Source organism: Heterodontus francisci, chromosome 20 (assembly GCF_036365525.1).
Source record: "Heterodontus francisci isolate sHetFra1 chromosome 20, sHetFra1.hap1, whole genome shotgun sequence".
NCBI lineage: Eukaryota > Metazoa > Chordata > Chondrichthyes > Heterodontiformes > Heterodontidae > Heterodontus > Heterodontus francisci.
The window spans coordinates 39400053-39419028 of NC_090390.1; the positions used below are offsets into that span (position 1 = coordinate 39400053).

At 44.2% G+C, this 18976-nt stretch overlaps 1 protein-coding gene across 8 annotated transcripts in view; it reads right to left on the reverse strand.

Moving 5' to 3' along the window:
- The window catches only part of btaf1 (BTAF1 RNA polymerase II, B-TFIID transcription factor-associated), a 210103-nt gene that overhangs the window by 167892 nt on the left and 23235 nt on the right, over window positions 1-18976 (reverse strand). For 5 of the 8 annotated variants that reach the window (XM_068052646.1, XM_068052649.1, XM_068052648.1 and 2 more), the window contains exon 3: window positions 2454-2627. The exons of the other annotated variants lie outside the window; for them this stretch is intronic. In XM_068052646.1, coding sequence (XP_067908747.1) covers window positions 2454-2627 — 174 coding nt within the window. The remainder of the gene's footprint in view (window positions 1-2453; window positions 2628-18976) is intronic. 8 annotated transcript variants of the gene reach the window in all.

The window sequence follows — 18976 nt, forward strand, 5'->3', positions numbered from 1 at the left end:
GCCACTGCATCAAGGAGGTTACTGATGCTTTTTTCAGGAGGGTCAGCGACTATGTCCGCTTCAGGACTGACCGAGAGTGTCAGGCTGGGAGGGCCATTGTCGGATTCCTAGAGGTGCAAGGGGTCATCGACTGCATGCATGTGGCCATCAAGGCTCCCACGGACCAACCAGCGGCCAAAATAAACAGAAAGGGCTTTTATTCCATCAATGTCCAAATAGTGTGCGATCATGAAAGCGCTTCCTGCAAGCATATGCCTGCTTCCCAGGCAGCTGCCTTGACTCGTTCATACTGCGCCAGTCCCAGGCGCTGCTGCTTTTCACTTACCCCCCACCCTGTTCACCTTCAGGAGTGAATTCTTGGGGAGAAAGGCTACCCCTTGATGAATTGGCTTCTGACATCAGTGAGGAACCCCACCAATGATGCTGAAGAGCACTACACTGCCTGCCATGGCTCCACCCTAGCAACATCGAGCAGGCCATCAGTATGCTGAAGATGCGCATCTGCTGCCTTGATAGATCTGGTGGAGCCCTATCGTATGCACCAGACAGGGTTGGGTGCATCACTGTAGTGTCTGCTTTCTGCACAACATCGCAATGCACAGTAGGGAGGCCTTGCAAGATGAAGAGGTACGGGAGCAGGACACATCCTCCGATAATAAGGACACTCATGAACAAGCATGCATGGCAGCACAGAGAGCAGTGATGGAGTGCCTACATGGCGAGCAGCGAGCAACGGAGGCACAGCAAAGACAGAAAATTGAGTGCTTCCAGAATCCCTGAAGTCCAATAAATATTTCTCAGAACGCAACCCGCCATCATGCATGTCATCTGAAGTCTTTTGCCTCTAACATCTGTTTCTCTAGCATGACTGGCAGCAGCTAATCTTAGCCATTGCCCATGTGACTTCATCCGTGCAGTGTCACATCATGCATATTGGCAGGGCAATAATGTTATTGCTGACATTGTCAGTACAGTAAGGCTTATGATGCAATTGAAAGACACAATCAATCCATGGTGGCATGAGTTATTCAGACAATACAGGCTGATGATTGGCAGGACAACACATTTAATTGAAGTAAGTGTCATATGGGTATTCACGGGTGAGACAGATATGTGTCACGGTATCTTTTTAATATGTTTGTGGGTGCTCCTTCACGGTGTGAACTCTGCGCTGGCAGCTGGACTAGAGGCAGGCTGATCAGGACGCCCCTTAGCCTATGATGACTCCGGCAGCCGTCCTCTGGGCGCCTGAGACCTGGAGCGCCCTAGCTGCCTAAGGGCCTCCTGTACCAGTGCAGGGCTGTCCTCAGACATCGTGGCTGCGGGAGCTGGACTCACTGGCAGAGGGGCTGAGCAGCCAGTGTCAACACTCTGATCACCCTGCGGGGAGACCCCAGATGTGCAGCACAGCCTCTCCTCTCAATGTTCATTGGAACTTCCCTGTTCTCTGGAGGAGGACCAGGAGCACTCTCCATGCTGTCATGGCATGGATGGACTCCCCCATGGTCTGCTCAAGGCTACGCATGGCCTCTAGCATCTCCACCAGATGTTGCCTCATCTCTCCCTGCAACTCCAGCATGCCCTGTGCTGCCGACACCGGAGGCTCATCATCAGCCTGGAGCTCAGCATAGGCCTGGACTTAGACAGTTCTCCAACTGTTAGAGACCTCGACTGTCTCAGCCTCAGCCAGCTGCTCGGGCGTGTACGTGGTACTCTCATCAGTTCGTGACCCCGAATCAAATGCCAATCGGATACCCACTGAGGTGAGAGTATGTGCGCTGGTGGAAGGTGCAGGAGTGTCATTGGACGGTGCATCCTCTAAGTGTATCTTCCTCGGAGGTGGTCATCATTCTCTAGGTCTCTGGTGGCACTGGCGAGTGCACCCTGCAAGATACAATGTGAAGGACAGACATTTAGGTGTTATAGTACACGTCGCAATGATGACAGCATAGAGTCTTCATAGGAGATGCAATTTCGAATAATTCTGTGTTTGGCAATAATCACTCTCTTCAATTGCGACCCTGAGCTCCCCGCTCGATATGGCAGGTGTTCCTTGGCTCCCGGTTAACTCCAGAGCCTCCTCTTCAGCTTGCGACAGAGGCCTCAGATTGGGCACCCCGCCTCCAGTCCTGGACACCTCCCTGTTATGGGCCCTCTTCTCCTGAATGGTAATGATCAATATCTGCATCTTTACCCTAACGTCGACATCACGGTTGTCCCAACATGGGCACTTCAACACCTGGGGATGCTTTGTCCAGTATATGGGCTCATCCTGTCATGGGTCTGACTTGCTCTGAGGTACAAATGAGGGAAACTTGATTCACATCTGCAGCCCGTCATCTGCCATCAATCCTCCCTGACCTCCCTGTCTCTGAAATGGCAGTGGCACTCATGTGGCGTACAGTGTGGTGACAACCAGATCACACCAAGCAATTTTGAAATGTGCCACTTACCTTTGCTGAACGCAGGAGGTCATTGACCCTCTTCCGACACTGGACCCAGTCTCGGCGGGTGACCCCACAACTGCTAACATCCTCTGTGATGTCCATCCAGGCTTGCGCGGTCAGGCTGGAGGACCTCTTCTTGCCATCTCTGGGGAAAAGGGCCTCCTGCCTTTCCCTTGCAGCCTGGAGGAGAATAAGCAGGAAAGCATCACAGACCTGTGGGGCCACAGTCGCTCGGACCTCTGACATGACCATAGGGATGCCCACTGCGGCCGCTTGCTGACTTTTTAATTTCCGGCACAGTACAGAACCGTTGGTTCATTGAGCAAAAAAGGGAGAGAATGAATGCAGGGCTGGCAGCCTTTTAAAGATGGCACCAGCACCTGCTCCTGCATCAGGTGACACCGTTCACGGCATCATCAATGTTGCCTCTGCCAAGTGACTGGGGCAGGTGTAGGGTGCCGCCATCATTATGGTAAATGGCCGCCCTCTGCATCAGCGCCGCAGCGCGGCCACGTGGGTCACGTGCAGGACTACAAAATCCAGCTCCAAGTATGGGCCAACCAAGGTTCAGTACAAGTTTAGCATAACATCCCTACTTTTCAACTGTATCCCTGTAGAAATAAAGCCAAGTGCTTGGTTTGCAGTTTATTTTAAAATGGCCTTGATAACCTGTGGCACAACTTTGAGTCATTAGTGTATTCGTACTCAGAGATCCTTTTGTACCTCTACCCCAAGCTAGGCTCGCAACTTCCACAGAATTACAGAATTGTTAGGGCGCAGAAGGAAGCCATTCGGCCCATCATGTCCGCACCAGCTCTCTGAAAGAGCAACTCCCTCAGTTCCATTCCCCTGCCTTCTCCCTGTAACCATGCACATTCTTCCTTTTCATATAACTGTCTAATTTCCTTTTGAATGCTTCAATTGAACCTGCCTCCACCACATTCTCAGGCAGCACATTCCAGACCTTAACCACTGGCTGCATGAAAACGTTTTTCATGTCGCTTTTGCTTCACTTACCAAATACTTTAAATCTGTGCCCTTTCATTCTTGATTCTTTCATGAGTGGAAACAGTTTCTCTCCATCTACTCTGTCCAGACCCCTCATGATTCTGAATACCTCTATCAAATCACCTCTCAGCCTTCTCTTCTCCAAGGAAAGGAGTCCTAACTTCTCCAATCTATCTTCATAACTGAAATTCCTCATCCCTGGAACCATTCTTGTGAATCTTTTCTATACTCTCTCCAATGCCCTCACGTCTTTCCTCAAGTGTGGCGCCCAGAATTGGATGCAATACTCCAGCTGAGGCCGAGCTAGTGTCTTATACAAGTTCAACATAACTTCCTTGTTCTTGTACTCTATGCCCTTGTTAATAAAGCCCAGGATACTGTATGCTTTATTAACTGCACTCTCAACGTCCTGCCACCTTCAGTGGCTAATGCACATATACACCTAGGTCCCTCTGCTCCTGCACCCCCTTTAGAATTGTACTCTTTATTCTACATTGTCTCTGCATGTTCTTCCTACCAAAATGAATCACTTCATATTTCTCTGCATTGAACCTCATCTGCCACCTGTCTGCCCATTCCACCAACTTGTGTATGTCTTTTTGAAGTTCAACACTATCCTCCTCACAGTTCACAATGCTTCCAAGTTTCGTATCATCTGTAAACTTTGCAATTGTGCCCTGTAGACCAAGGTCTAGGTCACTGATATATATCAGGAAAAGCAAGGGTCCCAACACTGATACCTGGGGAACTCCACTACAAACCTTCCTCCGGCCCGAAAAACATCCATTAACCATTACTCTTTGTTTCCTGTCACTCAGCCAATTTCATATCCATGTTGCTACCGTGAGCTACAAGTTTGCTCACAAGTCTGTTGTGTGGCACTGTATCAAATGCCTTTTGAAAGTCCACGTACACCACATCAATAGCATTGTCCGCATCAACCCTCTCTGTTACCTCCTAAAAAAATTCCAGCAAGTTAGTTAAACATGATTTTCCCTTAAGAAATCCATGCTGGCTTTCCTTAATTAACTCACATTTGTTCATTTGACTATTGATTTTCTCCCAAATTATTTTTTGTAGAAGTTTTCCCACCAGTTAAAGTGACTGGCCTGTAGTTGCTGGGCTTATCTTTACACCCTTTTTTGAACAAGGGTGTAACGTTTGCAATTCTCCAGTCCTCGGATACCACCCCCGGGTCTAAGGAAGACTGAAAAATTACGGTCAGTGCCTCTGCGATTTCCACCCTCACTTCCCTCAGTATTCTTGGATGCATCTCATCTGGCCCTGGTGCTTTATCCACTTTAAGTACAGATAGCCTATCTAATACTCCCTCTTTACCAATTTTAAACCCCACTAGTGTCTGACCTACTTCCTCTTTCAACATTGCCTGGGTTGCATCTTCTTCCTAGGTAAAGACAGATGCCAAGTATTCATACCTCAGCTATGTCCTCTGCCTCCATGTGTAAATCCCCTTTCTGGTACCTAATCGGCCCCACTCCTCCTTTTACCGCCCTTTTACTATTTATATGCCTATAGAAAACTTTGGGATTTCCTTTAATGCTATCTGCCAGTCTCTCTTCATGCTCTCTCTTTGCTTCTCTTATTTGCTTTTCACTTCCCCTCTGGACCTTCAATATTCAGCCTAGTTAATAGTATTTTCTACCTGGCATCTGTCATAAGCACACTTTTTCTTCTTTATCTTAATCTCTACCTCTTTTGTCATCCAGGGAGCTCTGCATTTGTTTGCTCTACTTTTCCCCTTCGAGGGAACATACCATGACTGTGCCTGAACTATCTCTTCTTTGAAGGTAGCCCACTGTTCATCTACCACTTTTCCTGCCAACTTTTAACTCCAGTTTATTCGCCCCAGCTCCATTCCTACCCCACTGAAGTTGGCCTTCCTCCAGTTAATTATTCTTACCCCAGATTGCTCTGTCCTTTTCCATAGTCAGCCTAAACCTTATGATACGATGATCACTATCTCCTAAATGCTCTCCTACTGATACTTGATTCACTTGGCCCACCTCATTCCCAAGAACCAGGTCTAGCAGTGCTTCCTTTCTCATTGGACTAGCAACATACTGTTATAGAGAATTTTCCTGAACACACTCTAGGAACTCTTGCCCCTCACTGCCCTTTACACTACTATTATCCCAGTCTATGTTTGGGAAATTAAAGTCCCCCATTATAACTAGCCGATAATTTTTGCACCTCTCAGTAATTTCCTTGCAAATTTGTTCCTCCACGTCCTTCCCTGCCTATAAACAACACTGAGCAATGTAACTGCACCTTTTTTACTCCATAGCTTTCGCCAAACTGATTCTGTCCTTGAGCCCTCTGGGACATCCTTTTTCTCCAGCATTGCGATGCTCTCCTTAAATAAATACTGACACCCCTCCCCCTTTTTTTCCTTTCCTATCTTTCCTGAACACCTTGTATCCAGGAATATTTAACACCCAGTCATGCCCTTCTTTGAGTCATGTCTCTGTTATAGCCACATCATATTTCCACATGGCAATCTGCGCCTGTACCTCACAAGTCTTATAAACCACACTCCATGTATTCACATACATGCACATTAATCCGGATTCAGACTTTATTACTTTCTCCCTTACGCTGACCCCAACTAATAACGTACTATTCCCTACGCTTGTGCTACCTATCTGCCCCAGTATTCTGTGCACCTTGTAATTCCTCTCTAATACTTGCTCCTGGTTCCCACACCCCAGACAAGTTACCAGTTTTGACTCCCTCCAATCTGGGCTCCCTCTCAGGTTCCGATCCCCCTGACAATTTAGTTTAAACCCTCCCTAACAGCACTAGCAAATTTCCCTGTGAGGATATTCGTCCCAGTCCTACTAAGATGCAGCCCGTCCATCTTGTACAGGTCCCACCTGCTCCAGAACCGGTCCCAATGTCTCAGAAATATGATGCCTTCCCTCCTAAACCAGTTCAATCACTCAATTCTCCAATTCCTATGCTCACTTGCACGGGAGTAATCCCGAGATTAATGCTTTTGAGGTCTTGCTGTTTAATCTCTTTCCTAGCTCCCTAAAGTCTGCTTTCAGGACCTCATCCCCTTTCTTACCTATGTCATTGGTACCAATGTGGACCACGACGTCTGGCTATTCACCCTCCCCCAGAAGGGGGAGCCTCTCCATGACATCCTTGACCTGGCACCAGGGAGGCAACACACCATCCTGGAGTCACATTTACTGCCGCAGAAATGCCTGTGTCTGTTCCCCTAACTAATGAATCCCCTATCATTACTGCTCTTCCACTCCTCTTCCTCCCCTCCTGTGCAGCTGAGCCACCTGTGGTGCCATAAACTTGGCTCTGACTGCACAGGAGGGGAGGAAGAGGACTGCACAACCATCACCTTCACCAGTATCCAAAATGGAGAACCAATTAGCAAGTGAAATCATATCATTGGACTCCTGCACGACCTGCCTGGTTCTCTTAGACTGCCTGGCGGTCACCCATTCCCTACCTGCCTGCATGCTCCTAACCTGTGGTGTGACCACCTCCCTAAACGTGCTATCCATATAGTCCTCCACCTCGCGGATGCACAACAGTGACTCCAGCTGCCGTTCGAGTTCCGAAACCCGGAGCTCAAGCTTCTGCAGCCAGTGATACTTCCTGCAGATGTGTTTGTCCAGGACACATGGTGTGTCCATGCCTTCCCTCATGCCACAGGCTGTACATTCCACTCGGCAGAGCTGCCCTGCCATACCTTAACTTTACGGACTATTTATTACAAGTAGAATAGCTTACCAGATACTCACCAAACAGCTCCTTCCACTGCACTGAAGCAGGAACCAAAATACTGGAGGGTTAAAAATTAGGGGAAAAAAGTAGAAAAATGGAGCACCTCCTGTCCCTTCACTGAACACACCACTCACCAAACTCTAACCTTTACACAGCTTGCAATCTGCACCCCGTTTACAGGCTGCGCCCGGACCTCTATATTTATACCTTTTGAAGCTGAAACTGCAGCAACCAGATTTGACTGATCAGCTACTTAACTAATCAGCCACTCTGCAGTACAGCCAGTCAATCCCTGCCGAAGACTGTAAGAAACTTACTTTACCTTCTTAACCCTACTTTATATAGAGGGTAAATCCCCTTTAAATACTAACTACAGACCAGACTTTTATAACGATAAGATTTAAAATCCCCACTCACCAAACTCGAATCTCAGCACTCAGCTTACAATCTGCACACAGTTTCCATGTCATAAGTGACCTCCCTATTCTTCCTGCCTCACATTTGTGTTGATCTTCATTCGCCAATTATTTGTCCATTCTGCAAGATTATTAATGTCCTCCTGTAATCTGTTGCAGTTCTCCACAGTATTGACTATCCCGCAAAATGAGTGTCATTCACAAATTTAGAAATTGTGTTTTTGATTCCAAGTCCAAATTATTAATGTAAATTGTGAACAGCAGTAGTCCCAGCACTGATCCTTGTGGAACACCACTTCCCGCCTTCTGCCACTCCGAATAACTACCCTTGACTCCCACTCTTTGCTTTCTGTTTTGACATCAGGTAGCAATCCATTCTGCTGCTTGTTCCCCGACTCTGCAGTCTCTAACCTTATTCATTAGTCTATTATGGGGCACCCTATCAAAGGCCTTTTGAAAATCCAGATAAATTACATCTACTGCATTACCAGGTCTATGCTCTCTGTTGCCTCCCCAAAAAAATTCAATTAGGTTGGTCAAGCAAGATTTTTCCTTTTGAAATCATTGCTGACAATTCATTATTGTATTTTCTTTTTCTAGATGTTCTTCTATTTGCTCCTTTAGTTAGGGATTCCATTATGTTTCTTACCACCAATGTTAGGTTTACTGGTCTATAATTCCCTGGACATGTTTTGTCCCTCTTCTCAAATATAGGAACGAAGTTGGCTCTCTGCCAGTCCTCTGGCACTACACCTTTCTCTGAATTACTCAATATATGCAGTAATGCCTCTATCTCTTCCCCAAATTCATTTAAAATGAATGGATGCAATCCATTTGGACCAGGGGCTTCATTCTCTTTTGAGTTTGATTAGTTCGTTCAATACATGTACTTATTAAAATTTTAAAATACGTGGATGCAATCCACTTGGACCAGGGGCTTTATCTTCTTGAGTTTTAGTTTATTCAGTACAAACACTTTTGTTCTTACATTTTAAATGCACTAATCTCATCATTCAATGTCAGGTCCACCCATTCTATCTCCCTGGTAAATATCAAAGTAAAATACTTATTTAATATTTCTTCCATCTCTCTATTGTTACCTGTGGTATTATCCTGTCACTTAATGGTTCTATTCCCATCCCAGCCTTCCTTTTTTATTGATGTGCCTGTAAAATGTTTTACTGTTTTATGTTCCTTAATAATGTAATTTCATAGACCCTCTTTGCCTTCCTAATTGTTTTTTTTATTACATCTCTCCTAATCTCTTTGTATTCTCTCTTATGCATGCCTCTGCTATCTATGTAATTAATGTACACTTCTTTCCTAACCCTTAATTGTTCTCTTATGTCTTTATTCATCCATGGAACATCACTCGTGTTTAGTTTGTTCTTTCTTCATAGCTGAATATATTTTTCCTGCTCTCTGTTGAATATTGTTTTAACTGTTTCCCATTGTTGTTTGCCAATATTGTTACCCATTGTAATCTCCCAAGTTCTACTCTCAGCCCCTCAAAATCAACTTTTCTTCAATCCATTAACCTGGTTTTTGTCATACTTTTCTCCTCGGTTATCATCTTAAAAAGTGTATTATATAATGCTCACTATTGCCTACATATTCTCTTACTTTTATTTCTCTTAGCTGGTCTGGTTCATTCCCCATTACTAGATCTAATAGCGAAACTTCCCTTGCTGTTTTTGTTTACATTTTGGGTTAGAAAGGAGTCCTGTACACAGTGTTAAAAACTCAATTTCCTTATCCCCCATGATTATTATCATTTTTTTTTACTCAATTCCCTAATTTGTCTGCATATGTTTCTTCTTCCACCTCCCTTCCATTATTAGATAGTCTGCAGACTACACTTATTAGTGTGACTGATTATTTATTATCTTTTATCTTTATCCATATGGATTTTATTTTTGTCTTGCTGATAGTTGTGTCCTTTTTTCTACTGCCATTATGTTATTCCTAATAAGTACAGGTACTCCACTTCCCCCTTTTCCCTCTATCTTTTGTCACTCCAGAATTGGCCTTTACAGCCACTCCAGGCGCTGCTTCACAAACCACTGACCACCTCCAGGCGCGTATCCATTGTCTCTCGAGATAAGGAGGCCCAAAAGAAAAAAAAAAGAAGAAAAAGAATTATGTTATTCCTAATAAGTACAGGTACTCCACTTCCCCCTTTTCCCTCTATCTTTTGTACCCTGCAATATTTAATTCCTAGTTCTGATTTTTCTGTAGCCATGTCTCAATAATCCCTTCCATGTCTGGTTCCTCCTAAGGCACGATTGCTCCCAGCTCCCATTTTATAACAATGTGTGCATTGTTATACAGACATTTTAACACACTTTTAATAGGATTTCCTCTCACTTTATGTTTCACCACCTTTTTAACATTCCTGGTCTATAACTATTTAATCCCTTGCCATCAATGTCCACCCTTACTTTATTTTTTTCTATGTTCTCCTTCCATTTTATGTTTAGGCTGCTTACATTTCTTGCAGATCCCTCCTCTTAGTAGTTTAAAGTCTTTGCCACCTCCCTATTTATGGTTCGAGAGAAGACTGCCAACCCTCATGAGTTGCCCAGGATTCTGCTGGACGCTGCTGTTGGTAACCTGGCAGGAAAGTTCCTCATATGCAAGGTTCAGATCTACGCATCATCCTGGATATCTGAGTTCAGCCATTCCCTCACACCCTTTAGAAAGCCCTCAAACCAGCCACTCGAAAGATGGCTTATCACTTTTCCTGCAAAGTTGTGGTGGTGGTAGAGCATCCATGAGACCCTGCCAAAGTGTGAGAAAGGAAAAAGATGATCGTAGATTCAGAGACAGAACTGGAGTGAGTGAGGTGCGGTGAGGCGAGACAAGTAGAAAATTGCAAGGAATTGAATTTTAAAAATGGAGATGGACAGGTATTTGAGGAAGAACAACTTACAAGGATCAGATAAAAAGCAGGGACGTGGGACAAAGCCCAGCTGCTCTTTCAAAGAGTCAGTAGAGGCAAGACAGGCTGAATGGCCTCCTTCTGTACCCAGTCTGGAGAATAAGCATCTACAGGGCCTCTGTTTTTCAAAATTTCACTCATTATTTTTCACAAATAAATATGCAATTTTTTAAAAACATATTCAGGAAATTAATGGACAGAAAATGGGTTTATCTTCCTTCAAAGTAGTATTTTGGGGAGAAGGCGGATTGCTCGTAATGCCTCTGTTGACGTGGGGGATAAGTACTTTTGTTTGTGCAGGTTGTACCTTGGAATCACAATTTATGCATTAATTTCCTGCTGGAATTTCTTTGTGCTGGTCACTTTGATGCCAGAAATGCAGCTTGCCACATTACAGTGCTATGAAGCACCAGTGTGACACTGCTGTGAAAGGAAAATTAGGGTAAAAAGAGACATTTCACTTCAATTATCTTTCACTCAAAGAGGAATATTGAGGTGGTTTCTAAATGTGTTCAAGGAATTAATATAAAATAGGCTTAATTTTCTTAAGTCAGCTTAATGCAAACTAATGCCCCTGTTACAACTGATCAGAAAAAAAGATTTAAAAGAAAGAAAGCAAAACGGAGACAAAAAAAGCATCTACAAAAAGTAATCATCTCATACAGCCCTGGTGATGCATACAATGATTCAAGAATAAGGGCATGAGTCTAAAACTGTCACGAGGATATTCCCAGTGCCTTCAAATCATCGTTTCCTGCGAATGCCAATGGAGAAGCTTTCCTCAACTCTTGCCTAACCAGCCTGCGAATGGCACAAGATAGACACTGCGCATTCCAGTTCCACACTTCCCCATGTTGAGTGTTGTGTTAGACAAAGTGAACAAAGTTTGGAAATTCCAGTGCTGCATGTGTTTCTTTAAAAAAAAAATCATACTGTACTAAATGCCTCGATGTCTAGCAATGGACAGAAGTGATTTGGTGCACTTATTTCATTACACAGTTTAGAATGCAAGTTTATTGCTTAATTCAGATTAGAAACTTCAGTGTTCAATGCTTCTTTGTTTCTCATGATAAAAATTACTGGGAAGATTGGTGGGTCTGTTCCTGTCACTTATTCATTGATATTATCCTTTCCTTACAGATGTTGTCTGGCTTGCCGAGTGTTTTCAGTATTTTCTGCACAATTAGTTGTAGATGAGCACTGAATATGCAGTGCTCAAGGCCTTTTGCAAAATAATAACAGGTCAACTTTTGAAGAAAGGCCTACTGTCAACTAAAGAGATTAGGGCTTGAGAGATGGCATCCAACATTACAAACCAAATAAGTTACTATCCTGGTAATAATCCTGATGAACACATCGCACTCAGCTTCTTGCTTTTATCAAAAAAACTTGAGAAATCTGTAGTTTTCTTCAGTTTGAGCTTTGAATTGTTCATGAAACATTGGAGAAGTGTACACAACTGTGCTGTTGCTGACCGTATCATACATGTATGCCACTATTGCCAACATGATTTACGGAGATTTTGTTTTCTTGTATAAGAAAGCTATCATTGCTTGCCAGTTCACCTTTTCCTTATTATTTTGAGAAACCCCTTGAGCACTGCATATCCAGTGCTATCTACAAACAATTGTGCAGAAAATACTGAAAGCACTCAGCAAACCAACATCTTTAAGGAAAGGAAAAGATCAATGTTTCAGGCATCTAGGTATTATTTATTTATTTAGAGAAACAGCACTGAAACAGGCCCTTCGGCCCACCGAGTCTGTGTTGACCAACAACCACCCATTTATACTAACCCTACTACTAATCCAATATTCCCTATCACCTACCTACACTAGGGGCAATTTACAATGGCAATTTACCTATCACCTGCAAGTCTTTGGCTGTGGGAGGAAACCGGTGCACCCGGGGAAAACCCACGCAGACACAGGGAGAGCTTGCAAACTCCGCACAGGCAGTACCCAGAATTGAACTCGGGTCCCTGGAGCTGTGAGGCTGCGGTGCTAACCACTGCGCCACTGTGCCGCCCCTTATTACAGATAAACAGCTCATAAAAAGGAATAAGAAGGGTCAAGGGAAAGGGGGTGGGGCGTATAGGTGACAACATACACAATAAAAAAGGACTGTTAAAACAAAATAAGAGACTGGGGGTGAACCCTCCTGACTGGACACCCTGTGCTCTGAGGAGGGCCGCCCCTGAAGCTCCAACCGCCCCCACTTGCCTCACCGGGGCCCAGCCGATTTTTTAGAGCCTCGTCAGGAACACTTAAGAGTTCTAGGGCTGTCCTTCTGTTGCCTCCGATGGCCGAGTGTAGTTCCAGCAGTGGCCACCGCTCCCAGTGGGGGTGCTGGCCCGCTGACTGGCTGGCAGCTCCATTCGGCGGCACTTCCTGCTTCAAGGAGGTATAAGTCATGACCAAGACCAATTAAGGGCCTGGGGAGAGTAAAATCCCAGCCTGCCTCCCAAGGCCTGGTGGAGGCGGGCTCGGCACCGACTTTTTTGCCAGTGGGAGGGGCCTGCCACCCAACTTAAAATTCTGGCCAATGTTCTGATGAAGCCCAAGCTATGCATAAAACATTAACTTTTTTTTTTAAAACAGGTGTTGTCTGACTTGCTGAGTGTTTCCAGCATTTTCTGCTTTTGTTTTACATGATAAAGAATTCAATTTTCTCAGGGTCAGTGTGGGTATGCGCAATTCTTGGTGGGGAAAGAGATCAGAGAACATGCCTCTCGGGACAGTGGAGAATTGTTCACGGGGCACTCAAGGAAGTTTCCAGATTTGCCAATATCAATACCTAGTCCACCCCAGCAGTGAGCTAAACTTTGATTTAGGCTCACATGACAGAGTAAATACTTTTTTTTGTATTCATTTGTGTGTGTTTGCAGAAGTCTAGGATTGCCAAGCCTCCCAAACTATACTGGCATTAATGAACTAAAGATTGATCTGTTGGACCTGCGAGCAAGTTAAGGACAAAATTTTCAATCATCTCACTGGACCAGCCACGTGACTCCTGTGGAGATGCTGCGGGTGTGACTAATGCCGATGCTACCGTAAAGTCATTGCTGTTTCACTTTAGCAGCCAAGGGTAATTGGTTCATGAGCAATAACAGTGTTTTGCACTAATCTGGTTGCCAATGGAGAAGCTTGGAGGTTTGTCAAAACATAGCAACTCCCAAGGTGCCATGAAAAGGAAAAAGCACTTTGTCTTTACAGTGACAGCTTCTGTAAAGAGAACAGAGTATAAAAACTGGCTTTGCAAAGTGGATGACTTCACAGCTGAATGCATTTTGGGCCATCAAGCATTTTCCAGTAATTATGAGAGAAGAGCTATTATCATGCGAGGGGAAATATACAAAACAAGGACATTTTTTAAACTTGACATCTGACACCTCCAGTTATTCCAGTCAAGACTGTGGCAACAATTTTTTTTAAACCAAATTCAAAAAGTGCAAAGAAAATAAAAAAGTGCCTAATGGATGCACCAAAGCAGCCAACAATACGAAAAACGGTCTGCCTCTGAAATTGCAGGAATTTTTAGTTAATTATCCTGAATTAGCACTTTTTTCCCCTCTCAATTGGAATAGATGGCTCAAATAATGTTTGTTATTCTTCAAGGACTGATGGCATCAAATATGGCTTACTTGATTTTTTACAATAAAGAAGTGATGAGACAAGTTACGTCATCGCTGCATACATTTCAAACATTATAGAAGAGTATGACCTTAGTATAAACTGCATATTGTCTGATGTAGCAGATAATACCTCTCGCCAATTCTGGGAAATGCAGGTCAGAGGCTGAAACACAAATAATTCAGGTTGGATGCAAGTGCCTTGTAATTCAGAACTTGTTAAAAATACCAGGAAAGCATTGGATGTCTATTGTGAAAGTTATCTTGCTCCAGTAAAAAAAAGTCATTTTCAACTTTGTAGAAATGGCATTAAGTACCAACAGAGTGGCGGTCCCTTCTGCTTGCAATACAGCAAGTATAGTGTACATTTTGTTTTGGAGTGGGAATACACAAAGATTATAGGGGGAACATTCAGTGAGGATGATCAGGAGTTTCTTCCTCTTTGCTACAATTACCTCATGTATAACCTCTTTCTTTTGGGCCTCCTTATCTCGAGAGACAATGGATACGCGCCTGGAGGTGGTCAGTGGTTTGTGAAGCAGCGCCTGGAGTGGCTATAAAGGCCAATTCTGGAGTGACAGGCTCTTCCACAGGTGCTGCAGAGAAATTTGTTTGTTGGGGCTGTTGCACAGTTGGCTCTCCCCTTGCGCCTCTGTCTTTTTTCCTGCCAACTACTAAGTCTCTTCGACTCGCCACAATTTAGCCCTGCCTTTATGGCTGCCCGCCAGCTCTGGCGAATGCTGGCAACTGACTCCCACGACTTGTGATCAATGTCACACGATTTCATGTCACGTTTGCAGACGTCTTTATAACGGAGACATGGACGGCCGGTGGGTCTGATACCAGTGGCGAGCTCGCTGTACAATGTGTCTTTGGGGATCCTGCCATCTTCCATGCGGCTCACATGGCCAAGCCATCTCAAGCGCCGCTGACTCAGTAGTGCGTATAAGCTGGGGGTGTTGGCCGCTTCAAGGACTTCTGTGTTGGAGATATAGTCCTGCCACCTGATGCCAAGTATTCTCCGAAGGCAGCGAAGATGGAATGAATTGAGACGTCGCTCTTGGCTGGCATACGTTGTCCAGGCCTCGCTGCCGTAGAGCAAGGTACTGAGGACACAGGCCTGATACACTCGGACTTTTGTGTTCCGTGTCAGTGCGCCATTTTCCCACACTCTCTTGGCCAGTCTGGACATAGCAGTGGAAGCCTTACCCATGCGCTTGTTGATTTCTGCATCTAGAGACAGGTTACTGGTGATAGTTGAGCCTAGGTAGGTGAACTCTTGAACCACTTCCAGAGCGTGGTCGCCAATATTGATGGATGGAGCATTTCTGACATCCTGCCCCATGATGTTCGTTTTCTTGAGGCTGATGGTTAGGCCAAATTCATTGCAGGCAGACGCAAACCTGTCGATGAGACTCTGCAGGCATTCTTCAGTGTGAGATGTTAAAGCAGCATCGTCAGCAAAGAGGAGTTCTCTGATGAGGACTTTCCGTACTTTGGACTTCGCTCTTAGACGGGCAAGGTTGAACAACCTGCCCCCTGATCTTGTGTGGAGGAAAATTCCTTCTTCAGAGGATTTGAACGCATGTGAAAGCAGCAGGGAGAAGAAAATCCCAAAAAGTGTGGGTGCGAGAACACAGCCCTGTTTCACACCACTCAGGATAGGAAAGGGCTCTTATAACCTCTTGGGGGTAGTTTATCCAGCACTCAAAAAGCCAGAATGCAACAATGCCATTGTACAAATCTTGATGGTCATGGAAGGTCCTTGTTCTAAACTACAGAGAAGTTCTATGGACAATCAACTCAGGTTATTTTACACAATGTCTCTCTATCCAAGAGGAGGAAGCAAATAAGGGATTGCCAAAGTGCACTGTGTACCTTAAAATATGGCATGATTTCAAGACATTTAGTTTTCAAACAAAGGTCAGTCCTGTCACTAAACAACGAACTGACACGGAAAAGTTGCCTGAAGACCTCATCTCATCAGACGAGATGATGACTTCTGCATTTTAGAGCAAAAATGAAAGAATTTCAAGGAGCATAAAAACTGATTAAAGATGGGTGGAGGCTTTACAATGAATACCACAAAGTGAAAACAGCCAAATTGTTCAACTTTTATCTTTTACACTTTCAATTCCAGTCTCAAAAGCATTCTCTGAAAGGATTTTCAGCTTTATGAGTCAGCTTTGGAGGAAAGAAAAGAACCTGTTAAGTAAAAGTGTAGTGAACACAGAGTTACAGCTGCAGCTGAACTACAGCATGATTTGCACTTCGGGTTGCCAACCCCCCAGATTGTCCAGTAATCTCCCAGAATTGGAGGTTTGCTTGCCCAGGCACTGCTGCTGGAAATTTAGGAGAAAAATAACTGTGGTGTTGAGCTTTCTCTCTAGGTTGAAAACAGCAAGAACACCTGCCAGATGAGCACATTTAATGACTTAGCTGCACAGAAAGCATGGAGGTAAAGCATGTCAGCTCTGTTTAAATTTACTGTCTAAATACCAGGTGCCATTACTCAGTGCCAGACCTTATATTCTCCATTCACAGTAAGGCGTCCCTTCACACTTCCCATTGTGTCTCCCCAATTATTCAAAATCCACCAGGCAACAAGACACCACAGGAATTGATCCAAACTGGAAATTAACGAAAAATCGGCTGTTTTCAGGGTCTGTGCATATTCACCACCAGTTCTTCCCCAGCAACGTGAAGGCGAAAACCCTGGAACCAGTCAAGAGGCAAATAGATTGTATGAGTGGAGTGCAGGAGAGCAAGTTAGATGAGCTAAATGGGCTCCCTCAGCTATCGACTAGGAAAAGGACACAGTTCCTAATGAGTTAATTCATTGAAAATGCAGTTGGAATGTGTCTCCTTACACAGTATCATGAATGGAGCTTTACTCTCACTCACTTAAGACAAATTATGCTCGATTGCAATTTCTGACCAGAAAATTATTCATGAACAACTGAGCTTTTTTCATTCTTCAGTATAAAGATGCGATTTTAGTCTCTTAACTATAAAGCTGAATAGAAAACGTTTGTTGCTGCTCTAGCTCTATTTCTGCTGTAAAGAGTGTTACGCTTTCAAACTTAGCTGTGTTCCTGAGCAGTCTGCCCGTCTTCTGTCGTAGCCATTTCCTGCCTCACATTTCAAGAAGCAGCCTCTAGAGCTGATCCCACTCAGTGATCCCCTTAACCACAACTTCACCAGAAATGTGGCTCATGGAGTGGGACCAATCAGAAGGATATTCCATACCTGTATTCATTTCTCAGAATTTCAACTCTGTTCCGACTACTAACCAATCTTTGAGGTTGAGAATCAGGATTACTTCTGAATCAGTTAAGAATCGTTGAGGGGGAATGGATGTGTGCCCTCTAAATGTTGACCCAGCCTCCAGTGGCTGAAGGAAGGGGAGAAGCCACAGCCCCTAAGTAGATTAACCTAGCTGGTGGAAGAGGAGGCAGTTCATGTCGACCTGTGCTGTTCGCTGTTGAATAAAGTGTTTTGTTGCGGGAGCCAGGCCACTTTGGTACTTCTCCAAGAACTGAGCCTCATCTCCCTTAAGCTGGGTTTCCACAGTGGGAGTCAGTGACTTGAATTAGGTTTAGTATTATTTACTTTTATAATTTTCTGTGGATTGAAGAAAAAAAATCAAAAAACATTGTATGAAACCTTTTGGTTAGAAGCTACTGATAATGATATTTTTGTTGAATCAGTGGAATTTCCTTGCTGTTTCTCATTGTAGTCGATACTGTTGAAAGATGAGTAGTTTTTATTTAAAATGACTTACTCATACCTTTTATTCTGTTGTGTTGCATCTTTTATTTAAAAATGATGTTCTAAGTTATCTTCTCAATTTTTTGTACTCGCCCTTGGCGATACTGAGGCACTCAACTAAGGTAAATGCAGACAGTAATTGAACAGCACATGATAAAACTTCCAGGAATATGTTCAGATTTGACAAAGGTAATTGTGCTAACTTTTGAAATCATGTCAAAAGTGTCCTGAATTCAAGAAAGAAACTGTGGGGAGACATTCAATTACAGGGGACACTTAACCTTTTTAAAGGCAAATGCAAATAACATTTGCAAACTGCGAGTGTCACATGACAGTGTCAAGCGATGAAACTTCCATGAATATATCCAAGGTTTGCAACCCAATTAAATATCCTTTGCAGAAGGCAAAGAAAAGGGGAGGAATATTTGAAAAAAATTAAATTAAGCTCATGATACCAGCATAAATTATTGTTCATAGGTATTAAGCCCCTCCTTCCTCCTGCACACTTCCAGCAATACAGCAGACATGAAACAAAGTCAGGTGGGCGGCACAGTGGTTAGCACCGCAGCCTCACAGCTCCAGCGACCCGGGCTCATTTCCGGGTACTGCCTGTGCGGAGTTTGGAAGTTCTCCATGTGACCGCGTGGGTTTCCGCCGGGTGCTCCGGTTTCCTCCCAAAGCCAAAGACTTGCAGGTTGATAGGTAAATTGGCCATTGTAAATTGCCCCTAGTGTAGGTAGGTGGTAGGAGAATGGTGGGGATGTGGTCGGGAGTATGGGATTAATGTAGGATTAGTATAAAATGGGTGGTTGTTGGTCAGCACAGACTTGGTGGGCCGAAGGGCCTGTTTCAGTGCTGTATCTCTCTATGTCTCTAAAAGTCTGCATCTCTTCTCCTGTACACATTGGTATTCCTGTGGACTGTGTCTCACATATGATCCCCTTTTTGGGTTGCATCCAACAAACACCGTCCTTCCAATTGCAAAACGTACATT